General features: G+C 39.0%; 1 protein-coding gene across 1 annotated transcript; it reads right to left on the bottom strand.

Moving 5' to 3' along the window:
- Window positions 1-23,337, bottom strand: LOC110042498 (uncharacterized). Its single transcript, XM_089291386.1, has 33 exons — window positions 22,718-23,337; window positions 22,522-22,591; window positions 19,573-19,692; window positions 18,322-18,438; window positions 17,685-17,717; window positions 17,459-17,520; window positions 17,253-17,371; window positions 16,623-16,692; window positions 16,401-16,473; window positions 15,431-15,498; window positions 14,415-14,515; window positions 13,857-13,997; window positions 13,267-13,364; window positions 12,901-12,987; window positions 12,699-12,818; window positions 12,310-12,432; window positions 11,641-11,692; window positions 11,230-11,364; window positions 10,415-10,515; window positions 10,185-10,291; window positions 10,050-10,094; window positions 7,873-9,540; window positions 6,609-6,815; window positions 6,195-6,229; window positions 6,031-6,095; window positions 5,699-5,799; window positions 5,218-5,289; window positions 4,759-4,855; window positions 4,567-4,609; window positions 3,853-3,932; window positions 3,083-3,160; window positions 2,744-2,821; window positions 1-1,985 (listed from the first exon to the last, which is right to left on the bottom strand). The coding sequence occupies exons 1-33, from the start codon at window positions 22,762-22,764 to the stop codon at window positions 1,881-1,883; spliced, it is 4,518 nt and encodes a 1,505-aa protein (XP_089147512.1). The 5' UTR covers window positions 22,765-23,337; the 3' UTR covers window positions 1-1,880.
- Window positions 23,338-24,235: the final 898 nt, after the last annotated feature.

Below are 24,235 nucleotides of genomic sequence, written 5' to 3'. Positions count from 1 at the left end.
TAAATTCAAACTGTTCTTTACTGAGATCAGTTTTGCACTGAGGGCTACTGTAACGAAACAAAATACTTGTATAAAGTTATTCACCTTCCAACCAACTATAGCATAAATATCATTTGTGACTATTAACTATCTAAATGTCATTTACCATTGGAAATTTTGTTTTATCAAAACTAAGAAATGTTAGCATGTTCCAAGCTCTCGCATGTCTAATTTTTCCGTCGCTACACATTTTGCAGGTTGTCAACAATCTGAAAGCCTCGAAAACGCTAACAAATGTATGCAAAGGCATTAAAACTATAACTCTACCCAAATACTAACCCCTAAAAAATGACAATTACTCATAACTGAGACAAAACTAAGGTGCGGATCAAACGTGAACGAAAGTCGATGATGTTTTTCTTTACTCTTCGCAAGGTGATCAAACGAGCTGAGAGTAGGCCAGAAATGATATTATTTGCCTGTGGATGAGACAAAAAATGATCGTTTGAGCAGGATCAAAAACGATATGAGCACACGATACTAGCAGTCATCACACGAGAGTTGTTGGTCAAACTACAATTCAAAGTAAAGAGGAAGTTTCCGGGATCCGTTCTCTTTTGATCCCACCACAAATCGCGTCCCCAGGACCTGCGAGGTTTCGGAACCAGGATATGCTAGCTTCGGCTTGATCTTTTTTTATTGTACGCATGCGTTCAAATTCAATAACGATTTCAGAACATGACTAGATGGAATAACCGCTGTGCCTAATGCTGGCTCACCTCATTTTGACTGGCCAAAAGGATCGCGGTCTCTGGGAACGAGATTTTTACACCGCTAAGAACTTGTTATCTTTATGTTGGCTTTTTCAAATTTCTTGTCCAATCAAATTGCTTGTAGTCACACGTGCTTTATCCTTGCGTGACCTTATAATTGCCCCGTTATTGAATCTTCACCTCGTACCCTGACTTTGCTCGACTGACCGAGTACTAAGAAAACCAAAATTAAAAAAAAATACAACGTAGAGACGTCAAGAAACGATTTGCATCCAAACCCATGTCCTACAAATTGTACGTTACAAATGTTAAATTTGCTCTTCAATTCAAAATACACCGCTATAATACAATTCCCAAAATATCTATTGATTTACTCTATAATTAAATACTCTTTCATAAAATTTAACCAGCAATAAGGAAATATTTTAGTTCGCAAGCGCAGAAAGTGTTATATACAGTCCATTTTTGTCTTTGCATATAAATTGCTGTAGACGATACTTCTCTTAAAATGCCTTGCATAAGAAGCAGATGTGAATAAAAACGCTAAAAATCTGCTACAAATTCAAGGGTAAAATAACCTCTTTGTTTTTAAACTGAACAAGTTACCAACCACAACAGAAAGTTTCAACCCCCATTTAAATTAACAGCTAAAATGGAATTGTTGATGAGTGGGATGAACCCAAAGCTAAGCCGAATAAATACTAAACAAATCTAGGAATCCCACTACATATATGGTGGATAAACTCCGATTTTATGGTACGTTGCACCTTCATAGCACTGACAAACATCTTGCCATATTAACATTATATAACAATAAACGAAATTCTTAAAAACGTTCAAATTAATCCCTTTAGGCGATAAATTTAAAATTTGGAACTTGGAATTTCGACTCTTGCTTTAAAATGTATTTAGAGTAAAAACACGTATTTTTGTATGCTAAAAGAATATTGTTCTCCTGTGGCGCCAAAGAGCTCCATATAATGAAGGGCTCCCTTGCATAGCAATTCGCAAGCTTCATAAGTACACTCTAACGAGGGCCTGCCGTTTAGTAACCTTATGGATGGGCCAGCAGGCTCCGTAGGCACGCTATATAGACGGGGCTGCCGTTTGGATAGCAGCTCGGTATACTCAAGGAGGCGCCAGGTAGTTCCGTAGGAAGGCTATACTGAGGGGCTGTCGTTTGGATAGCAGATCAATTAACCGCCATGGAAGGGATGAAGAGCCGAGGTGAACCTGTAAGAGAAGTGGGAAAGAAACACGATGATGATTGAAGAAAGGTTATGCCGGAATCGCTCTGTGCGCGTGGGCAGCAATCTTAACGATGAAGGTCCTCTCTTCAGGGGTGCGCGACATTTATTCCAAAGAAACCCGCCAAAAATGTTGACTACAGTTGGAATGATCAGGAAACTTGCCAGAAATTTGTAACAATTGCTTGGCTTTTGTCTTCAACGTCAATGCTAAACCCTTCTTTCGATTTGACGGCTTATCGTAATCGTAGCCCCAACTGGTATTTCTTGACCAGCCCACTGCTGTTCAAAACTAACGCTAATAATAAGGCTAAGTAAAATATACGAAGCCACGGCGTGTTTCTGTAAGTCCTCCTGTTCAATTCAACATAACTCACAAGCGTTGAATGCACCAACTTCAAAAACTGACATCTCCAAATTCCAATTCGACCAGGATAGAGGACCTGCATGGAAACCAGCTAAGGCTGATGTGACTTCCTCTCTAAATATTGTAATTTATTTATCTATTTGTCATGGTTCGCGCATCTTGAAACGTTAAGCTTAAAAATTAGTCGATCGTAATCCGTGTTAAACCTCTCCATTCTTAACAATCCTTGTTCCTTTATGGTTTATTATTATCTCTTTGGTGTTTTCCTATCTACGTCAACTACTATTTTCAAGTTTCCTTCAATTTCTAGGTAATTTTGTACGTGGTCAAAATAGCCCAAAATACCGTAACTGAGCTCCTTTAAAACAACAACTTACCTTGGTGATGTACCACACAAGGGAACAGTCCTGGCCGTTAACGCGTACTGGTTCCACAATCCATCCACTGGACATGATCTAAAGGAAAAGTGAGAAAACTTTGATCAAAACAAATGGTTTAAAAGAACAACAAATGTAACGACAACTGATAAAGGGTTTATATATCTCAGTAGCACAGTATTTCCGATCTGTGTTGCCCCGGATCACAGGTTGGGTAGAAAACATTCCTTAAATTGACAAAATCTGAAAATCGTTCTGAACACTGACGAGAGATAAGAGACAGTTTCTGAAAAACATGAACCTAACCTTCAAGTGATTACGCGGGCACTTAGCACTAACCTGTCCGCGGATGATTGAGGTGGACAGTGGACACTTCGGATGTTCAATCGATTGAGATGCCAGCACATACTTTTGACCCTGAAAACAGTAAACAGCGGCAATGAAGACTCGTCAAAAATGCTTCAGTGGCTGACAAGAACGATCTCATCACTGACGATGACCGTTTACTGTCACGCTATGTTGAAGGGGTAGGTCACGCTAGTTTGCGTGATTCCCATGTTTCAACAAAATTTAGTTTAATCATATTCGTCACTTAGGTCTGGTTCACTCTAGCGACGTAACGACATAACATCATAATGACATAACGACATGATAGTTTATGTTGCAATGTGAACATCGACATAAAAACAAAAGGAAAATATCGGTTTTTTTTCCTCATGTTGTTATGTTCATGCTGTCATGTTACTATTACGTCATTATGTCAGGATGTTCACACTACAAACACAACGACATAACGTCCTTGTTATGTCGTTATGTCGCCAGTTTGAACTTGGCCTTACAGGACTTGTGCTGAAATAGATACACAACAATTCATTCACAGTTCAGGTTGCCTTCATCCCGGCGGCCCCAGGATGTCCACTCGTGGAATAGATGAAAAGAGAAGAAGGTTTTCCAAAGCCACTTCCTAACCACTGCCTCGAACGGAGACTCCGCTCGAGTCCTACCCATCGACCACCTTCGGTTTGTGATTGTTTTTTTCCCCACTACTCGATTTGATAAAGGCGAGAGGCTGTAAGCAATACATTACCTTTAAGCAGGATTTAACTCACCTCCACGCGTTCTTTGGATACGTAACAGAAGTCACGTGAGTGTGTCATAAAGCACTGAGATGTCTCGTGAAGCATGTACACTGAAATAAAGAAATCAATGAAATGTCAAGGAAATTAAACGAATCGAAATCCATTTCCATCCTTGCCATCATTAGCCATCCTTAAATCCTAATTGGGTCCTGTCATTTGTCGAGTATTACTAAACAAAAGAAAGGCATAATTGCTGTATTTTATGTAATCAAGGTATGTTTTAGAACTCTTTGATATACCAAAAACTAGCTGATAGTAGCCTTTAATTTACGCTTCGTGTAGTGCTCTTATTTTTTCTCCTGAAATTTACTTTCTCGGCAGTAAATTACAATATTTAGAGAGGAAGCCACATCAGCCTTAACTGGTTTTCATGCGAGTCGTCTATCCTGGTCGAATTGGAATTTGGATTTGAATTTCTTTTTGTGGAGGGAGGAAAACCGGAGAACCTGGAGAAAAACCCTCGGAGCAAGACGAGAACCAACAACAAACTCAACCCACATATGGCACCGGACCGCAATCGAACCCGGACCACATTGGTGGGAGGTGAGCGCTCTCAACACTGCGCCATCCCTGCTCCCTACCCGGTCAGTAAAGCTATTACTACAAAAGCTTGCCAATACTGGTGAAGACTCCAGACTGAAAAAGCTGAATGAAAATCAATATTACAAACTTCCGGATACTTACCCACTTTCAATCCTTCCTCGACATGCTCTACAATGTTTATTTTCTGGAAACGAATAATAAACGCTTATTTTAGTTACAAAACATGGTAGGCAATAGTCGCTCTCTCGCAAGGGAACAACTTACGCGAACAGCAACGACGAGGGGAGGCGATAAACACGTTAGTTTATCGATTAACTCAGACAGTTTTTGTACCTTAAGCATGTTGTCATAAATATATCTGGACAGCGGATTCTTGACTGCTTCCCAAACGGTCAGCGGTGATGCTTCAATGACTCCTCGCCCCATAAAACTGAAACAGCAATACACCAACAGTCATATTGTGGAGCACTTTATACTTTACGTTTGATAAGCACAGAGCAGGGATAACGTTAAGATTTTTCGAAAGAAAGATGAAAAAATGTTTTCCAATTTTTCGATCCACTGGTTTAAAACGGACACTTACTAACATAGCGCTCGTGGAAAAATAGTTAATTATCTGGAATTAAAAGGTTTTGTTGGCTCTTATTCTCTGTTAAGAGTACTTCATTTTTCTTCCGGGTCATTTAAAAAATCCAAAAGAGGGAATCTAATACGTCTTAATCGTGTTCTCCTTCTTATTTGAAGGCAAGCCTCATTCACTACAACACACACACACAAAAAAAGTTTTCTAACCAGTGTAAAAGTCCGCCGCCTCCTTCTTCTCTTTTCCGTACGATTGTAACGTCTTTTTGAATACTGTGAAACCTGCAAGAAAAATAAAACGAAACCCAGTAAGTCAAAATGAAGTGACACAATTTCCTCTGAATTACTCAAAATGTTTACGATTAGCGGTTCACAACGAGTAGTCCCTCTTTGTCAGTCCGTCGTGCGTGATGCGAAAGAAAACCGCGAGAAAAAAATGGCCAGGCAAAATCCTGGGGGCGAGGAGCGCGCTTCTCGCCCCCAGGATTACGTGCGGCCATTTTTTCCTCACTGGAAGGACTTAGCGAAAGAGAGACAACTCGGAGTCTAGATTAACAGCTTGACCAGCGATTAAGTGATCAAATGGAAATCAGGTGGCTCAGCCAAATTTAAAATCAAAAACTTGCATTTTGACGAGTTTAAAGTGAAATCGTTCGCTAACACAAAATAAAAAAGTCAGAATTTTTCTTACAGCCATCCGCCGTGCGAGGAATTATCTACTCCTTGCCGCGAAGAGCCCCAGGATGCTGGTGCCGACTTGATCATCTCGGGGACGCTTGATGCAAGTAAGGCCTGGAAAAGACGACAAGAAGTCTCTTAAACAACGACACGCTCAAGAGTGATCAGAATCTTGTTTCTCCTGACAATGTTAATATAAACAGTTGATGGGAATGAAGAATTAATCAACTACGGAATGTTGTCTTGATTTATCATGAAATTCTCGTAACTAACATTGAGAGAAACGTATGACAATCACTAGGAGGAAATCTAGGACTGGGTGAAAAAAAATGTCACGTGACTCACCTCTTTCAGAACCTCGGCAGCCGCGTGGTTACCAAGCACCCGGAATTTTACGTGAAGTCGGTTAACTGGAATTAAAAGGAACAGGCAAAAATAAGCTCGTTAACACTTCACACAGTAGAAATTCAACCACTCTGGACCTGAATAACACGACAAGGTTTACTTACCTAGAGGTTTCTCGATGAATTCGTAATCTTCCGTTCTATAAAGAAAAACACAAGTATTTCAAAGGAAAGCCACAGCCAAGCTGTCAAACATTTTAAAACAAAAATCAATTGTTTGTATTTGTACAACATCGATAAAGCAAACTTCACCAAACTAAGAAGACAACAAAACAAATGTTAGAGACTAGGCCCGAAAATTCCACTCTGATGACGTAACGTTATAGAGATTCGTGTAGTGTCCGATTGGTTGTTACTTGCGCGTGAAAATGCAAAACTGAGCAATCACCAATCAAAAAACGAATAACCGGATTAATAGAATTATCGCAACGTGTTAACACAGCGATCTATACTCTAAGGCTCTTACACTTGAATAAAGTTACACTAGGTTTATATTTATTCACTTTACTGTTAGCTTACTTGAGATTTTCTAAATAGCTTTGTTTTTCTTCCTCTATTTGTCTTTTCAGTTCACTGATTTCTTTCTCCTTTTCCAGTTTTTGTTTTTCCAAGTCTCCCAGTTTCTCCTCGCATTCCTCTTTGTCCTCTTCACTTGTTCGCAGCTTGGCTCGTGCTTCCTCTAGTTGCAGATGGATATTCTCTCGTTCCCGCCGTTCAAGTTGTAGTCTGAAGTCAAAATATAAATTCAAATCTGCGTCAAACAGCGAGATGTTTTTGAATTTCACGTTTCATGTTTTAGTTATCTCGTCTTTGAATTGGCTTTTCAAATTTCTTAGCCAATGAAAAAGCCCGCAGTCGGCACCAACACGCCACGTGACAACTATGAATCCTACGCCCCCATAATAACTTGGTTTTGATTGGTTCAACATAGGGGAAACCAACAAAAATATGTCAAATAATGAAAACAAGCTGTCAGTGAAAACTTTTTCAGGTTTACGCGGGGCTCTGTTGTTCGGAATTTTCTTTTCCTTTCATCAGTACGTGTAAAATTCGTGTAAAAGTGACACTCAATCGTCATTTTAGCCTGCGTAGCAAGCGTTTCCGTGGGGTTTGGGACCAAAGAAAGAGCGAGGAACGGGATTTTCGGTGTTTTGCCTGCGCGGAAAATGGGGCGAGAGCTCCATTTTTCGCGCTGTAATTCTTTGCTCCCGAACCCCACAGAAACGCTTGCTACGCAGGCTATCGTCATTTCTAGAGGAAACTCTATTGAAAGAAAAATCATAACGGAACGGAGACGCAGAAAACAAAAGTGAAAAGTGACACAAGATATCGTGTTAGACCTTAGGGGAAGACTGCAACCGAAAGACGACAATATAAAATAAATGTGTTTTAGCTGTGACGCCTTATTAAGCAAGTGGAGGGTTGCTTACGCAAGGTCTGCATAGTTCAATTCGGCGTAGCGACGTTTATGACACTTTCGGTGTGTTATTGTCTACTCAATGTCCTGCTAAAAGTGTTCTTAGCTGTTCCCGGCCCTGTTTTGAGGTCGTTTAATTCACAGTTTGTTAGGCTTTGTGGCGGTCAAAACAAAAGCAAACACCGACCACTACAAAAAGAAAATCCAAAACGTGCAACGGGCGGGAAAATTTGCGCTGACTGCGATTAGTCTCGAACCTGATTGGTTGAGCAGATATAATCTTCGCTCTGATAGGTCAAAAGCATGTTCAGCTCGCGCAAAGGAGACTCCCTCAAAACAACTCTCACATGGAAACATTGAGCTTACCTGTTTTCACTTTCCTCGACTTTCTCGAATGTCTCTCGAAGTTTCCTCGCTTCTTCCTTGAAAAGCTCCAACGCTTCCTCATTTTGAAGATCATCTGACGACTTCACACGTGAAAGCCTCTTTATTCGTGAATATATTAGCCTTCGCTCCCTCGCTCTTTCCACGTGGAACCTTTCCTTTTGTCCAGAGAGTTTCTGTAGTGCGATCTCCTTCTCTTTGATACCATCCAACATCTGGTCGGAGATACGTTTCTGTTGCTCGTGAACACGTTCTTCGTCTTTCTCAAAGTGAGCTCGCTTAGCGACATACTCAAGAAATAATTCATCTTCATCAGAGCCAATCTGCTTTAATCTCCCCTTAACCAAACTAAGAACTTCGCGTCTCTGTTCGTTCGTCTCGCCATCGCTGGCTTCTTCGCCTTCAGAGGGATCACCGGAGTTCAGGGAGTCAAATGTTTCGTTAATCAAACTTTCGATCTCACCATATTCTTTCCATAACAGTTCCACATAACGTTCGCGTTCTTGGTCAATTTCCCCGATTACCTGTTCTTCTTTGCTTTTCAAGTTTTCCAAACACAAGCGAATTTTCTCAGCGTGCTGCTGGCGCGAAGTCTTGTACTGTTCTTCAAGTTCTGTTATTTTAGCCTCGTTTTCCAAGATTTGTCGACCGTAGAATTCCACACTCGTGATTTCCTCAGCTAACTTGCCACGTGTTTTCTCTATCATCTTTTCTTTTTCCTCTTTCAGTTCTAACAAGCTCTGCATTTGCATAGCTAGCACATCGTCAACACCACCATCCGAATCAGTAACCAATTTACGCCGTGAATCTAAATTCCAGCTGGTTCGTCTCCGTTGTCGCAGATCGAAAGAAACAGTTTTAGGTCTCAAACCACAATCCGAAATCCTCCGTTTCTTGTCGGTATGATCGACAACTCCATTCTCCTCGCAACTTTGCTCCGTGTCCGCGGAGTCTTCCAAAGAGCTGAGGTATGTGAAATACTGATCGTGTTTTTCCTCCAGAAGTCGAATTTTTCTTTCTACTTCGTCTAGTTCAGCTAAATTCTTCGTAAGCGCACACTCTAAAGTAATTTTGTCCCGATTTAAGTTCTCTTCTGCTTCGTTCTTGGCTTTTTCAAGCGTTTCTTGCAATTCCAACAACTTCACCTGTTTGTCTTCCAGGTCCTTTAAATCTCCTTCTCTCTCCAGAGCATGAAGTTCCTCTTGTTGCGTTCGATCGACCTCCGTCTGAACAAGCACTTTACGCCTCTGCAGCTCAATGTCTGCTAGTTTCATCTCGTACTGAATAATCTTCTGCCATTCACCCTCCATAAACCGACCAACCTCTTCTCGTTCCTTCGCTATCTCTTCTGCCGACTCCTCTACTTCCCTGCTGTGTTTAATCTTCATCTCGAACAAATCTTCCAGTTGTTTCTCGATGTCGTTCTTCGAGTCGTCATGTTTTTTGTCCATGTTAAACCGGACGTTCTCCAGATCTAGTCTGGCTTTTTGTGACCTGGTTTCGTGCAGTTCGCGCAAAGTTTGAATGTGTTCTTTCTGATCGTCGATTTCTTTTTGTTTGTTGTCAATTTCAGTTTGGAAAGCTCTCTCTATCTCCAGTCGCCGCACCTCAGCTTCTTTGTGCCTAGCCATCAGATCCGTCACTTGATTTCTGCAAAATGAATAGCCATGTAAATAAACAACTACAGTTAGAATTAATGAGAGGTACTGAACATTCAAAAAGGTTCTACAGTTTATTTCCCATAAATCAACATCAACCTATGAAATTTATCTCGCTACGAAAAAACTGAACTCTCTTACGTGAGTGTCGACATAGCCTGCGTAGCAGGAGTTCCCGTCCAAAGAGCTTTTTCCGCATTCTGGCCGAGCAAAAATTGGAGCGAGAGCAAAAACATCGCCGAAGCTGGGGGTGGTGGTGGTACGAGTGAAGCGTCCCACCACCCCCTGCCTCGTCGATTTTTTTGCTTTCGCTCCAATTTACGCGCGGCCAGAATGCGGAAAAAGCTCTTCGCCCGGGAACGCTTACTACGAGGGTAGAGTTGACAATGACTTCCATCACATTAACATTTTCCGCATAGTAGAGAAAAGATCCATTATAAACCGTTTTCACGAAAATAAATGAAAATGAAATGAAAGTAAGATCTGAAAAAATCAACTCACTTGAGATCATCCAAAGAATCTGCTCCTGGAAGATCCGCCTCGACACTGCAACAATTAAAATAATGAGGAATTTTCAGTTTCAAATTATAATTTAAAAAAATAATCACACACAGTGAGAATAAAAAACTTTCATACCCCGAGTCAAACGTCATCGGAGATGAAGAGTCAGACTTCACACTCAGATTGCCTTGACTGCCACGGAGCGGGGAGATATGGAAATTACTCAAGGACTCCGTCGATTCCTGACGCAAAAGAAATCACATAGTTATGATTCACGCGAGTGCTTCGCGCATATAGGTGTTTGCGTGCGTGTGCGTGAAATCGCGTGTTCTGCGAAACTTTGCGTGAAAAGCTGTTGAACTCACCATCCCATACAAGCCAGAGCGCCGTTTTTCCCTCAGTTTGGCTGCTTCCGTTGGAAAGTTGAATTTGAAGACATCACTCTTGCCAAGAACAATAACATCACCTGCAAGAACATCGCACTCTGTTATAGTCCAGTGACTGAACTCGTCCTTCTCCGTTTTTCTATAGCCTCTTACGCAGAAGCTCTTTGCGCTCGTCACGCAATCTTGGGGAAGGAAGATTGCGTGACGAGCCCAAAAAGCGTATGGTAGTAGGGCAACTCTATAAAGGGTTGAACCCTGCAGGCAATGTAATTAATGTAACACGATATCTATGGGGAATAGCAAAGAGAACAAGTCTTATGTTTGATTACGTCACATCACCCCAAGTCTCGCTTGCGCAAAACTTTCTCAAACCTCTGACACCTCCGTGCTGTTTTGACGTGGGCATTCTTTTCATCTTTGCTGATTTGTGTTTTCGAGATCTACCTATCTTACGTCAACATTCATAAGGGCTATTTAATATTTGTAACTTTCTCCTTCTTAGGCTACGTTCACACTTGGTGCCCAAATACAGTGTCCGAGTGCCATTCTCGCTGAACACTTATGTGAACACACCTTTTTTTCAAACACACACACCACCTTGGGCACTTAATGGTATTTGGGTAATTGTATCCAGTGTGTAAACGCAACACTATTTTGTACTGGTGCTCAGGCACCAGTACTCGGGCACCAAGTGTGAACACAGCCTTCACTCAAAAGGTTTACTGAAGTCGCCTGCTGCTTCTGGATTCCATTCGACAAACGAGGTTGATTTGTCGAGTAATAGATCACGATACCTTGATTGAGTTTAGTGGCCTGCGTGACAGCCACTCCATTCACCCAACACATGGCGGAAATCGGTTCAAATGTCACCTTTCCTTTGACAAAATCCAGTACGCAGTGTTCTTTCTCGATGTCTTCACCTTCAAGAACTGGGAAAAAAATAGTCCGGTTACCGGTACAGCAGATCCGGTTGTTTTCATGATCACAGGATCATGTCTGACTCGTCCCTAGTCATCTCTTAAGATCAGCGACAACGGTCGAGGGAGTCTGGATGAAACTTAGGGATGTGGAGCGGAGGGAATCATAGGATTTTTCGCCTTCCCGTCACCCCTCACGCTCGTGCTAGCCTCGTTAATATTCAATGAATTCAAGAGACGACTATCGACGAGTCAGAGATCACGTGACAAGTTTCTTTATCGACTCACCGATATCCTGAGGGTTGGGGGCGTCTTCTCGTCCAATGTGTGTCTTACCGTGCTGTTAACAAGAACAACATCCATGAGATCTTAAATTCAGGCAATTCGTTGTCACTAGAGAACCCTTTTTATGGTATACAATGACAGACAATCAGTGACCTGCGAGCTGTATGTGTTGACCATTAGTTATTGGCCATACTGTTAAACTAGAAAAGTCGACTATAAAGGGAGCTTAAGCAACGACGACGGCGACGTCGAGTACGACGCCCACTCAAAACTGAATTTACATTTTGACTGCCTAGATCTTTTGAGTACGCAAATGGCTCTAAAAACGTGCTCAGGCTAAATATGCATTGACGGCTTTCAATTCCAAATGGAAATACGAAATAAACCGTCTTCGTTCGTGTTCCTCAGACTACGCAGAACTTGGTCATTTCACGTTGTTGCTTTGTAGAGGACGGTTAAGACATGTAAAAAGATTTATAACGCACGTGCAAAGCCATTGTTTTGCTCATTATTGTTTGGTGATGTTCTCGTTGCCGTCGTCGTCGTGGTGTTCTTAAACTCCCAAATATCTCATCACTGTTACTCCACCTGACGCAAAAATTCGATGTGTCACAACTATCCACATTCGTATGCCTTATGAAACATGCTCTAAAGCTTGTAAAGATTTTTTACCATGACACGATACAGCATTATCTCTGTTCTCAGCGGATCCTCCTCCAAGCGAACCAAATGAGGAAGTTCAAGGTCGACAAGAACCACACATGAACCTTGACGACGAAGCTGTAACTCGCTCTCCTGCAGAATATAAGGGACAGCAATGGGAATCATTTATTTACCAAATCAAACAAAGTTTTCCCACGCGAAAAAACGCAAACACAACCAGAGGTAAAACCTTAAATGATCTGCATCATGCGATTGTGAGAGAAACCAAGAACTAAGCACATCTGACAAGATTCACTGGTAATCATAAAGGGAAACTCAAAGACAAGAGAAAAATCTATCAGTAAAAAGATGGGTGTTTTTTTTCCACTTTTGCTCAGTGCCCCACCCACTCCACCCACCTGCATGATGGATTTCGCTTCCTTCCATTTCTCGGTCCAGTCTTTTGTTAGCTGCTCGACCCGCGCTTGGTTCTCATGAAGTTTCTTTGCAGCTTTCATGGAGTCATTTATGGACATTTTCTACGAAAAACGAAAGCAACCGTTATATGACAACCGAACAATGTTGACATAGAAGTTGAAGTCACACAGAGTAGCAAGTTACCTCATCTCCCATTTCGGTGTCCCGGATGATGGATTTGAGTCGCTCGATTTCAGATCTAAGTTCCCTGATAAGTTTGACATTTGGATCCTACAAAGGAACAAATATAATTAAGCAAGAAATCAGGAACAAAATTAAAGACTCGGCCTTGATTTACACACGTTTCCCGCGCTTGGTGCCAGTTGATGTTTTCCCGCGCTTGGCACCCTTTGCTTCGAGATCTGATTGGTTCATTGCCTCTATGGCTATGATTGGCTCCATAAGATTCCAATGCTTCGGATCGCTTTTTTCCAACAGTCTTCAGTAAAACCGTCCTGAAGGTATATTAAACTTATCAGTGACATGAAAATCACTCAAGTTTTATTTTACCTCGTTAATTGTTGGCATGTTGATGATGCTCTTTGCTCGATGCGCGTAGCGAAGAGTGCTAAGTGTTTCTCCATAGTTGCATTCGGCAGGTGAAATAGCTAAAAAAAACAAGCAATATCTTACAAACTACAGGTCCATGAAAACAAGCACAAAGAAAACTCAAACACGACATAAAGAGGGAAATAAATTTCTCCGCTGGCTAGAGTTAGAGTTTTTCTTAGAGCAAACACAGCGAATGAGCAGATATTGCGTTGAATGTGAGAAGAGAAAATTCATACTTCCGAGAAATCAACTTTCAATTTACCTTTTATTACCCAAATATGCTTGAATTTTCCGAAGATTTTCGACGATTACTCGAAAGTAATGAAACCGTCGACAAAGTTTTCCAGACATTTTCGACGATTTCCGAAGATGACGAAGACGATCCCAAGATTTTTACTAACTCACCAGCTAACATTACCACATGGATGTGTGCACAGGAGAAACATATCTTGAGTTTAACAGAGAACAGATAAGACTTTTTTTCGCAGGAGAAATCCCTGTAATTTACCATTGATTATGTTACAGTAAAAAAAAAAATCAAAACTGACCTGCAACCATAACAGTTTTAGAATTTCCTCCTAAACTGTCCTTAAGAAGAAATGTCAGCACAGAATCACGGTATGGAACAAACAGCTTCTTCCTGAATGAAGGACGCTTTGATGAAGACGTGGAATTAATGGAGTTTTCAGCTGTGGGAGAAACAACAGAGGTAATGTCAGGCAGAACTGACTGCATTGAAGGAGCCAACGTCACAGTTCACGTATCTTGAAAAGCTTAGCCTAAATTTTTCAAGTTCGTAGATTGTAATCCGTGTTATTCTTGGCTATCTTTGTTCCTTTATGATTTATTATGATCTCTTTGGTGTTTTTCCATCTTAGTAAACTGTTATTTTCAGGTTTCCTTTGTTAAAGCTAATTTTGCACATGGCCAAAATTTGTCTCAAATGTTCGTCCGCTGCGTATCGCTCACACGTTACGCTCTCGCTTAACGAGAAAAATACACTCCCTGTCAATTCCACTTTTCGCGGAGAAATGAAAGATTTGGACCGCTTAAGCTATTAATGAAAGAGACTGCACCTGGAGAAAAGGATAGAATGATATATTTACCAAGTGTCGAAATAACAATCCCCAAAGTCACAAGAGATTTGTTGATATTCGCTCCTTCCTTTAACCTCTCGCCAGCGGCTCCACTTGAACTAGCACGCTCACTAGGAACAACAACAACAAAGAAAAACAAATTCTCATTACTCGCCTCCAGACGTTTCTTACAGCACTTGTAGTGAGAATGTACTCATAACTCATAACTCATTACTGCTTGATTTTAATATTCATTTGATATTATGAGAAGGAAGATTTTATTTATTATTACTAATGACAAAAGAGGAATACATTGTTGTGGAGGCAGCAGTGGTCCAGTGAGTGGATCTCCTGCCAGTTTTCATTTTGAACTGTGAAATCTTATTTAGTTATTTTTGCTTTGTTAGTTGAGTGCCCAGAAACTAGATCTGCTATTCATAGCATGAAGCATTTTATTTTACCACTGGGAATAGAAAACCATTATTGGATTTACAGATTACAGGTATTAAAAATGGAGATAAGGGAATAGAATAAAATAACTCTAAAATCCCCCTCTCTTAGCTAACACATCCCTCCAAAACTAATCCAATTGTTTGAAATAATCCAATTACTAGTGTAAGATTAGGTAGTGAATTAGTAACTGATTCTTTCTCTGGGAAGGAGATTTTAGATTCAAACTAAAAAAATACTGTACTGATGACAATGCTTTTTGTCCCCCTTGGTGTCTGAAGTATTCAGGTTTCACTGTACTTACAACAGAACTACTTACTAAGGAGCCAAAATATATCAACAGTGGCCAATTGTTGCTATAATCTTTGTATCGATTAGTTTACATATTTAAATTTTTATATTCTAGTTTTTCAATTTTAAATTTTATAGTCTAGTTTTGTACTTTTAATGAAAAGATAACATTTAAATTTTAAATTTTAATTTTAGGATACACATTCACATTTAGACGAGCCTCAGGCTCACTGGTGAAATGTGTCTAAAAAAGTACTTATTTATTTACTTACTGCCAGTAAAAAGTGAACCAATGAATTACAAACCTGCCAGCCAAGTCTACTAAATGTATCTTGCTGATCGTTTCACTGGGCATATCTTCCATAAATTTGGCCTGCAACGATGAAATGTAAATGTGATTGAAGTGTTTCACAACTTTTTTCCAAGGAAAGGAAAGGATAGATGGAAAAGGAAAAGAAGGGAAGAGATAGATGAACTAATAATTAGATTGATGGATAGATTTAGAATTTAGATTTTAATTACAGTGAAACCTGTATTAAGGGGACAGCATTGGGACCTCACTAGTGTCTGCTTAATACAGGGTGTCTGCTCTAAACAGGTTCTAATATATTGTGCAATAATAGTTAGTTATCAAACCTTTTATAACACAGTGTAACACAGTGTAAGATCAAAGACTGCTCATAGCACAATGCCCAGTCAGTCACTGTATTAATCTGGAATTGTCATTGTCATCAAACGACATTGCTGAACAATGTTAAAGGAGTCTGAGCTAAGCTTTTAGAATTAAAAAGCCTTTGAAGTGTCTGCTTATTGCAGGTTTTGTGCAACAAAATGGCTTAAAATTAGTGTCCAACATCCACGTCCACTTAACAGAGGTGTTTGCTGAATGCAGGTTTATTTTACAATAAATGTGGAAAGAAAATTTAGGGACTCATGTTGGTGTCCACTTACAGCTGTGATAGAGGGTGTCTGCTTAATATACATACATACATACATTTTATTTGCTATCAAATTAAAATTACAATTGTAACATGCCCGCGGATAGCTGAGCTAATCTAGGCGGGTCATGTTTGGAGGGTCGAGTTTGAGAGAGTTAATATGAGGAGTGCTTATTACAGGTTTCACTGTAAATCTTTTATCCATCAGCTGTCTACTTGATGATGCATAAGCATTGCAAAGAGTTTTGATATATTGATCACTCTAAAGTTAAAGACCTTAAACAAAATGAGATAAACACTTGATAACTAGTTACACACAAGCACTAAGCATACTTACCTGAGTAAACTTTATTGTGAAAATTGCATGTGAACGACTGCTGGTGTTGTTCATTCTTGTGGCAGCAGTTGCTCTGAAAAATGAATTGCAAAATATAATGAAACAGGCTTAAGACTAAGGTTTCAATATTCTTTCAAACACTGCTAGGGAAAGGCAAAATTGTATTAATGTTTGTAACAATATAGATAAATCTGAAGACAACCTTAAGCAAGGCTTACAAACCTGAGCCTGTTACCCTGCTCCATGAGAACTTCAATTGAGTCAAAATCAGAAACATGCTGCTTTGTTAACCCTGAAAGAGAGGGAAAAAAACAGAGTGGTGTTTTAAAAAATTGACTTAAGTCATCATCATGTTCCCTGTTAAACCCACAGCATGTCTAGTCAAGTCTGCTAGTTATGCCAAACTTACTATATTGCATGTGCGAAGGCTTTCAACAGCTTTCTTAGGTACTGCATTTCTTCCCTGAAAGTACCGCAGGCATGCAAAAGTTAGGCATATATTTATCATTTTTAGGTCACTTCCTGGAAAGGTTAACTCAAATTTTCTGTGAAACTGAAGGAAAAATATTTTTACTTAACAACAATCTATTTCTTTAGAGCAATGTTCTGAAAAGCAGTCCATCTTAGAGTTCCATATTTCAAAATTCAGACCAATCAGGAAGCTAATCTGAAATCACCGTTTCATCTTGGACCCGTTTGCCATACAATAATTAGCAACAGTTAATCAATATTAAGGGAACTACTACAGTTGTCAAATTATCAGTATAGCATTGGTTTGGATCCCTAAAGCAACCTCAGTGAGCTAGGGATTTGAACAGGTAAAGAGATTTCACACAGCAAGCTAGTCCTTACCTTCAACATATGGACCTTGTTTGGGATGTTCACGCACTTTCAAATTCTGCTGCGGAAGTTTCTTCAGTTTCTGTGGCCTCAACAGGTCACGCACATGTTCATTGTAGATTTCAAGATAGCTATAACAAAATAGCAAAGCCAATGTTTAGTTATCTTACTGTACACTGTACACTACAGATTTGACAGGGATTTAATATTGTGTTTACCTCACTTCAGTTCTGAAGGAAGAACTCAGAGATGTGTTCTGCTCAATGTACTTAAATAATCCCTGCAATTAGAAAAACAATCAAAGTTACTGCTGCAACAATTTGTACAACCACCTTTCACCCAAAGAACATTACTGGGAGTACAGGGCTCAACCCAAATATGGGAGGGTACCAACAATTTTCCAGAACAACATAAAATAAAAAGTACAATACTATTAGTAGCTACCTTGCATATCCTAGGAATAAGTCCCACTTCTTCCTGGAAATAATAACAACATGCAAAAAGGCTTTTAATGAATAATAAATCAATAATGAAATACTAATTAACAATTTATTCCAACATTCAGTAAGATGATCTTTACCAAGTATAAGATACAATACTTAGCAAGTAAAAGATACAATAGTTGGCAAGTATAAGAGATACAATACTCAGCAAGACAAATAAATGTTTGAAAAATATAACAAGATACCAAGGATAGAGAACACAAGGTCTTAAAATGTTTGTGGTAGACTTGTTCAAAGGGTGAATGAGACGGTCCACTGGTTAAACCACTATCTAGTCGATAGTGCAGTTGGTTTTGTTAATGTTAAAAAACCAAGCCTTGTTGCTTTTTGTGAACTGAACTCAGCAGCATAGTGTGTATAGTTATTCATCTAGAATGCAACAAAAATATAAATAAACAAGGAAAACTAAATAATGGGATAGATGGAACCAACCCTACAGTGGAAACTTAAATTGTATTGAGGAAGTGGGGACTTTGTTAATTGCAGTTATTGAAAGCTGGATAGCTAGAGCTCAAAAAATTTGTTTAATTAAAGTGACATGATTTTGCAATTTATGGTATTGTACAGTTTGGACTTACATTGGTTCCCATCATGGTATAAGTCTTCCCAGCACTTGTCTGACCATAGGCAAATATGCAGGCATTGTAGCCTTCAAATGCTGAGTCCAACACGCCCTGACCAAGGTCATCAAAAACCTGCAGTGACAATTCATTCACAGGTTGAAACATGTTTCGCCAGGAAAACTAGCTTGTTCTTTGTCTATCAGTTAAGATGTTTCTTCTTGAAAACCAAATACAAACATATCATTTTTGAAAGCCATTAATATTAAGGATCCCTGTAGGGGCAAGTAGACTTTTGTTGCTCATTGTCTGCCCTCATTGCACCATAGGACACACACCTCCCAAAGCCCAACCCCAAATGTCCTTGCTTGTGGGAGGTTGGCAACAGCAGAGTAGGGGACTGGCAGCTGTCAGGGTGAAGTACAGTGGGAATTAGGTCCCGAGGCTGCTACGGTAGCTGTGAAGGTTGGACAGGAACCCTAAACAAACTGGCAAAGAGGGGCTCTGGCAACTCTGCAGGGGGCTAGTCACCCCCCCCCCCCCCCTCCCCGACTAATTCATGACTACAGAAAACAAAAAAACAACCTTTTATTGCTGGGGTCATGTAACTATCTACCTGTACTTCCAACTAAAATGAAGACATACATAGTTAACGCTGTAACTGACCACATGCTGAAACTATAAAGGCTGGTCTGTTACAAGATCTTTTAACTGTGTTTATGAAACAATTCAACAGGGATGGGTGAAATTAAGAGTATGTCATGAACAGAAGACAAAGAAAACAAAATCTGATTCCCCAACAGAATTCAAACCCAAGACCTCCCAGACCGGATAAGCACTGGTTACTTGTGAGAGCTTTGACTGTGTACTAGAAAACTAAAAACTTAGAAAAGTAAAAGATAAAATTTCACAGGTGTACCACGTATGGAAACTTGAAAAACTAATAAAAAAGTTGTCACTGAACAAGGCTTTGCCAATTAAAATTGCTTCTAAATTTTGAATTACAGGTATGTATTAACTAATGATCCTTCACCTTTTCACAACCCTTGATAGATGCAAAATAAATTTATTGGCAAATAAAAATAGCTAACTTTTTAAAACAAATTAAAACAATTAAAACAAATACACATAACTTTTTTTTGACACTTACTTTTTGTAGTAGAATAAAGCACCTGTTTAGTATGATGGTGTTTCTACTTCTGCAACAGTACTGTACTGGTAATTATTAAAACTTAGTCTAAATATTTTAACAGAAATGCTGGTGCATACCTTGTCTTGTGTTACAAAATGTGGATCCCTGGCATCAGCAGACCAGTAGGAGTGATCAAAAAAGAATTCCTTCTTGAAATCACGAGCCTTATCCCCTTCAAGTCCTATCTCACCATAAAGCTAAAATTGAAAAGAATTAAATATATTCGCCATTGCATCAAGGTGCAAGCTGCAACTATCATGTGCTAGCCCAAACTCATTCTCACCAGCTCCCAAAAAAATTTTCTCTTCACAGAAAATCAGTAATCTGGATGTCTTAAAAAAAAATTCCCAAGAAACTTCACTTGCAAGCCTGACCAGGGGGGAAGTGGGGTGGGGGGAAAGTGTCTTGAGAAATGGAATCCACAAGCAAAATACTTAGCCCTGTGCTATACATTGGACATGACTTTCTATGCACGCTGGGTATGTAGACATTGTATATAGTATGTGATCTAAAATTAATACTCTAATAATGTGGTTAATACCAACAAGTTAAAATAGGTAATGTGCATGTAATGTTTGTTTGAAATTAATAAAAAAAACCCTCCAAAATTAACAGCCATCCAAATGTAGCAACTTACAGTTAATACAAATTGCCTTGTTGTGTTTCTCAGCGGGAATAACAGAGACAACAAGCTGCATCAAAGTGACATTATATTTGCTCCAGATTCCAGGCCCAATATAAGACTCTTTTTTGTTAGCAGTGTGTGGCGAAGGAATTAAATGTGACACTTGATGTGACACCATGTGTTACATGGTGTGTGAATTTATGAACAAAAACATAGCTAAAATTCCTCCTTTGCTACCCTCATGGAAGACAAATTATTTTTGACAATAATCTCCAACATTATTCATCCTTTTTCATGTCTAAAATTTGTAACAGTTTTAGCCTGCACATGTATATGGAGTGAAATACATGGAAAATGAGGTCATAAATAGACCAGCTAAGAGATGTTGACTTGATACTACATGAAATTCTCAGAACATTGAAAAAATTATATGGACATACAGTGAGGGGAATTCACTTGTTTTTTTGAGCTTGAGACTGTTTTCTTGCAAATAAAATGATTACTTCATTCTGATTAGCTATGAGCAATGCAGTGAAAGTGTCACACCTGTGCAAAAAGAGTAACATGAGAGCAAAGCTGTAATACAAGTAACAATTACAACAAAGAATTCCAAAGTTTGTCATGAAGATAATATTTAAAGCTTGTTGACGATCATCTGAGGTATTTTGAAGGCAGTCAAAGTTCACCTAAGGTGTTTGAGGATAAACCGAGGATAATTAGTCATTTTCAGCACACTTCCAAAGACTACCTAAGCCCTTATGAAGATTTTTGAAGAGTTCCAAAGACCACCCAAAGATTTTCAAACACAGTCAGAAGTTTTGCAAATAATTTTCTATTTTTTATAGTTTTATCGCAATTTGGAAATTATGAACACTATGCAAAAACTGTAAATTTATCAAATGCTACAAATTGGACTTGCTCTGACTACCAGCTCATGCAATTTTGTTAGCCTTTGAAAAACTGACTCATGCTTATTTGTTCCAAACTGCACTTGCAATCATGTGAGTATCATGATTACCTATTCTTAAGGCCAATTAAAAGGAATAAAAATGCACAGTTGGAAAACACAGTCACACATAAACACAGTATAAAATACATTTACGCTAAACCTAGTAAAATCATAAGACCAAAATGAATACTTTTTTAATTCCAAATTTTTCAAGATGGTACTAAGTGTCTAGTAACCTACAGTTTGGTGGCAAAATCCTTGACAAAAGGAAACCTGCCCAATGCCATAAGCATTTATCATTCACTTATTGTTAGCTAAACCTCAAGGTTATGTGAAAAGTAAAAATATGTTTATTAACAATGCTCATAGCTGAACTTCGCCCTTTGGACTCCAAATTACAACTGTTAAAATGAGAGGTTATCACTCTTTGCTTAGTATTTTTAACAAAACAAACAACTTGAACACATTTAAGCTTTCGTAACTTTGGCCTAAGTGGAAGTAATTTGAGTTTTTTTTTTAAGTTAACTCTTTATTAGCTTTATAACAAAAATAAAGCAATATATATTTTTAACCATGGAAAAAATTATTCTATTTATGAATAATAGCAGTTGTTTACGCGTAAATTGGGTGCAATATAAAATTCCTTGATTGAGCACCTTTTCTCAAGACAACAAAGCAATTAAAATGAATTATACAAAGAAAGTTTATGCTACAGTAGTTTAAGAATTTTGCTCCACTAAAGAATAAATTGAACTTCTAGGGAATAATACCAAGGTCACGATATGTAAAATCCGCGAAATTAGAAGCGAGATCTTGTCTCGTCGACTCGCGCGAGTCTTTCATCGACACAGTCAGTATTCGCCAGGTTTTGCGAAAACGTAGTGTGAATGAACATAATTTTACTGTTCAAGACATCGTTCTTGGTTAAGTCTTAGGCCTTGCATAAATAGGATGCTGAATAGATGACAAATAAGCCGATGTCAAATCAATAAAGACACGAGGTACTTGAAAACGTCTATCAAGTCTTTTCAGACATTCTTAGCGCGATCACGAGAACAGGTAAGGAACTTTGATGTTCGCACGGGGGCGTCCATCTCGAAGATTTCATTGACAACAAGTTAATATCATAAACTTTTTAACAAAGAAACAAACCAATCCTCTGGCTAACCTCTTGCCAGATAAAATGTTACCGAGGGTAAAAAATTTAACTCGAGCGTTCGCAATATGGAAGAGAGACCGTGTTTACATAAGTTGTGCTACATGTAGGCTTCTCAAAATAGAACCGATTTAGCGATAACGAAAATGTAAGAATACGCCATAAATCGCACATCTAACAAAATCAAGTTAGATGACTGTCAAGGACGGTGTTAGAAAAAATTGAATTAAAGTCACGGTGATTGAATAATTTTGCTAGATCATGCAGCTAACGAAATAAAAGCTTGAAGAGCTTACCTTCGTGTTGAATATTGTTGTTTTCTGTCCTTCCATTTGAATAATACATTTGGATCCGAGCTCCAATTCCCTGTTGAACAAAGAAGGCAAAGAAGTTCTTATCTCGTCTTCAATGATGTTACATGCACACTGTGTTACGTCAAAACATATCCCACTGATGAAAATATTAGTAAAATGACGGATCATAATATTTCACCTGTTGTTCAAGGGCCGAGCGCGCACCGCCACTTTCAGCGAAGCCATAATGGTCTTATAACGAAGAATGCGAACGACTTCGGTTCCTTCGATTTAGCAGTTCTTGCTAGTGAGTGATCACCATGGTGTGGGTTCTGAAGAGTTTCCTTCAGTTCCAAATAGCAGCATTTTAAACCTATAGGTCGGAGTAAACACTCTTTATAACCTCGAGTAACTCAAGCGCTTCTCTTTCAAATCTTCCTCGACTCGACTGCTCAGTTAGACTTACAATAGCTGTTTGTTCATTTAAAGTCACGATGCGCGGCACTGGTATAGAAAATGTTAATCTCTTAATGACGGACTCTTGTTATTGTAGAAAATGTCTTGCAAAATCTTTCAGCGCAAACATCAGGTGCTTCTCCCGTGAAAGATGAAAATCGAAAGAGTAGTGTATGGCGTTACACAGCAGCGGAAATGGGAGATTTCCGTCTCTCAAAACCGTTTCTTTGTAAGGAAATGGTGTTATAAGGCAGGACAGGAAAGGTTGATGTTATTTCCTGTGATGAAATCGTGGATGAAGTTCCAGTCCTACGATAAATCTTAATTTCAAGCGCTTCAAGGGATGTGACCTCGTGAGAGTATCATTTCAAATTCAAGGGAAGTGGCTAAATATTTATTCCAGTCCCTCGGCTTGGCCAATGAGAACAGAATTTATAATATCAACAGCCAATAAGAATTGTTGTTTTTCGAAGATTCGATTCATCTGGAAGAGCCCGCCAAATTTATGTACTGCTCAGGTAAATATCCAGTGAATATCAGTGAAAGATTTCTAGAATTCTAGAAATGTATAGAAACCGTTCAGTTTTAATTTATATGAATTTTGATGTTTTAGAGCGATATTTTGAGTGCCGCGCCAGGAATTAAATTCTGCCACTTTTGATCTCAAGAAAATGACCCTTCGCAAAGTGATGACTGATGTGTAAAAAATAATCCCTCACGTTTAGCATCTTTAATTCCATCCTTTCCAGATCACATGCACAGAAGACAGACAATAACGAATAGACTAATTCTCGACCTCTGTTGCTATCGTGTAGAATTCTCGCCGTGCTTGTTTTCAAAACTTCGAAATTATACAAGCAATGCCAAGCACTTTTATATTTGCTTATTTCCGTTTGTTAAAAAAAATAAAACCTCCGATGGTGTTGACGTACCTAACGTACATATCTTACGGAAATACCATCTAATCGCTTTTTTTATCTGTCTATAGAAATAGGCTGTCTCCTCTCTCTACAACGTGTCACAAGTTTCAATCTGGTATCGTTAATGTGAAATGTTTAAAATTCGAACCTTAAAAGAGATCTGGAAATATTTCGTTACGTAATCACCCAGAAAAACTTATTGCAAAAGTTGTATCACAATTGAACTAGTTTATTCTGGAAGTCGTTTTAATTTGAATAATGATTTAAGCGTTTGATGCAGCATTTTGTTTTTTGCTCGAAGTTAAAAGAGAGGTAGTAAGAACTAGGCCATTCTATTACTC

Source organism: Orbicella faveolata, unplaced genomic scaffold (assembly GCF_042242905.1).
Source record: "Orbicella faveolata isolate gen_17 unplaced genomic scaffold, um_ofav_v1 contig_24, whole genome shotgun sequence".
Taxonomy (NCBI): Eukaryota; Metazoa; Cnidaria; class Anthozoa; order Scleractinia; family Merulinidae; genus Orbicella; species Orbicella faveolata.
The sequence above is the reverse complement of the archived record's forward strand: the minus strand, read 5'-3'. Positions and strand labels throughout refer to the sequence as shown.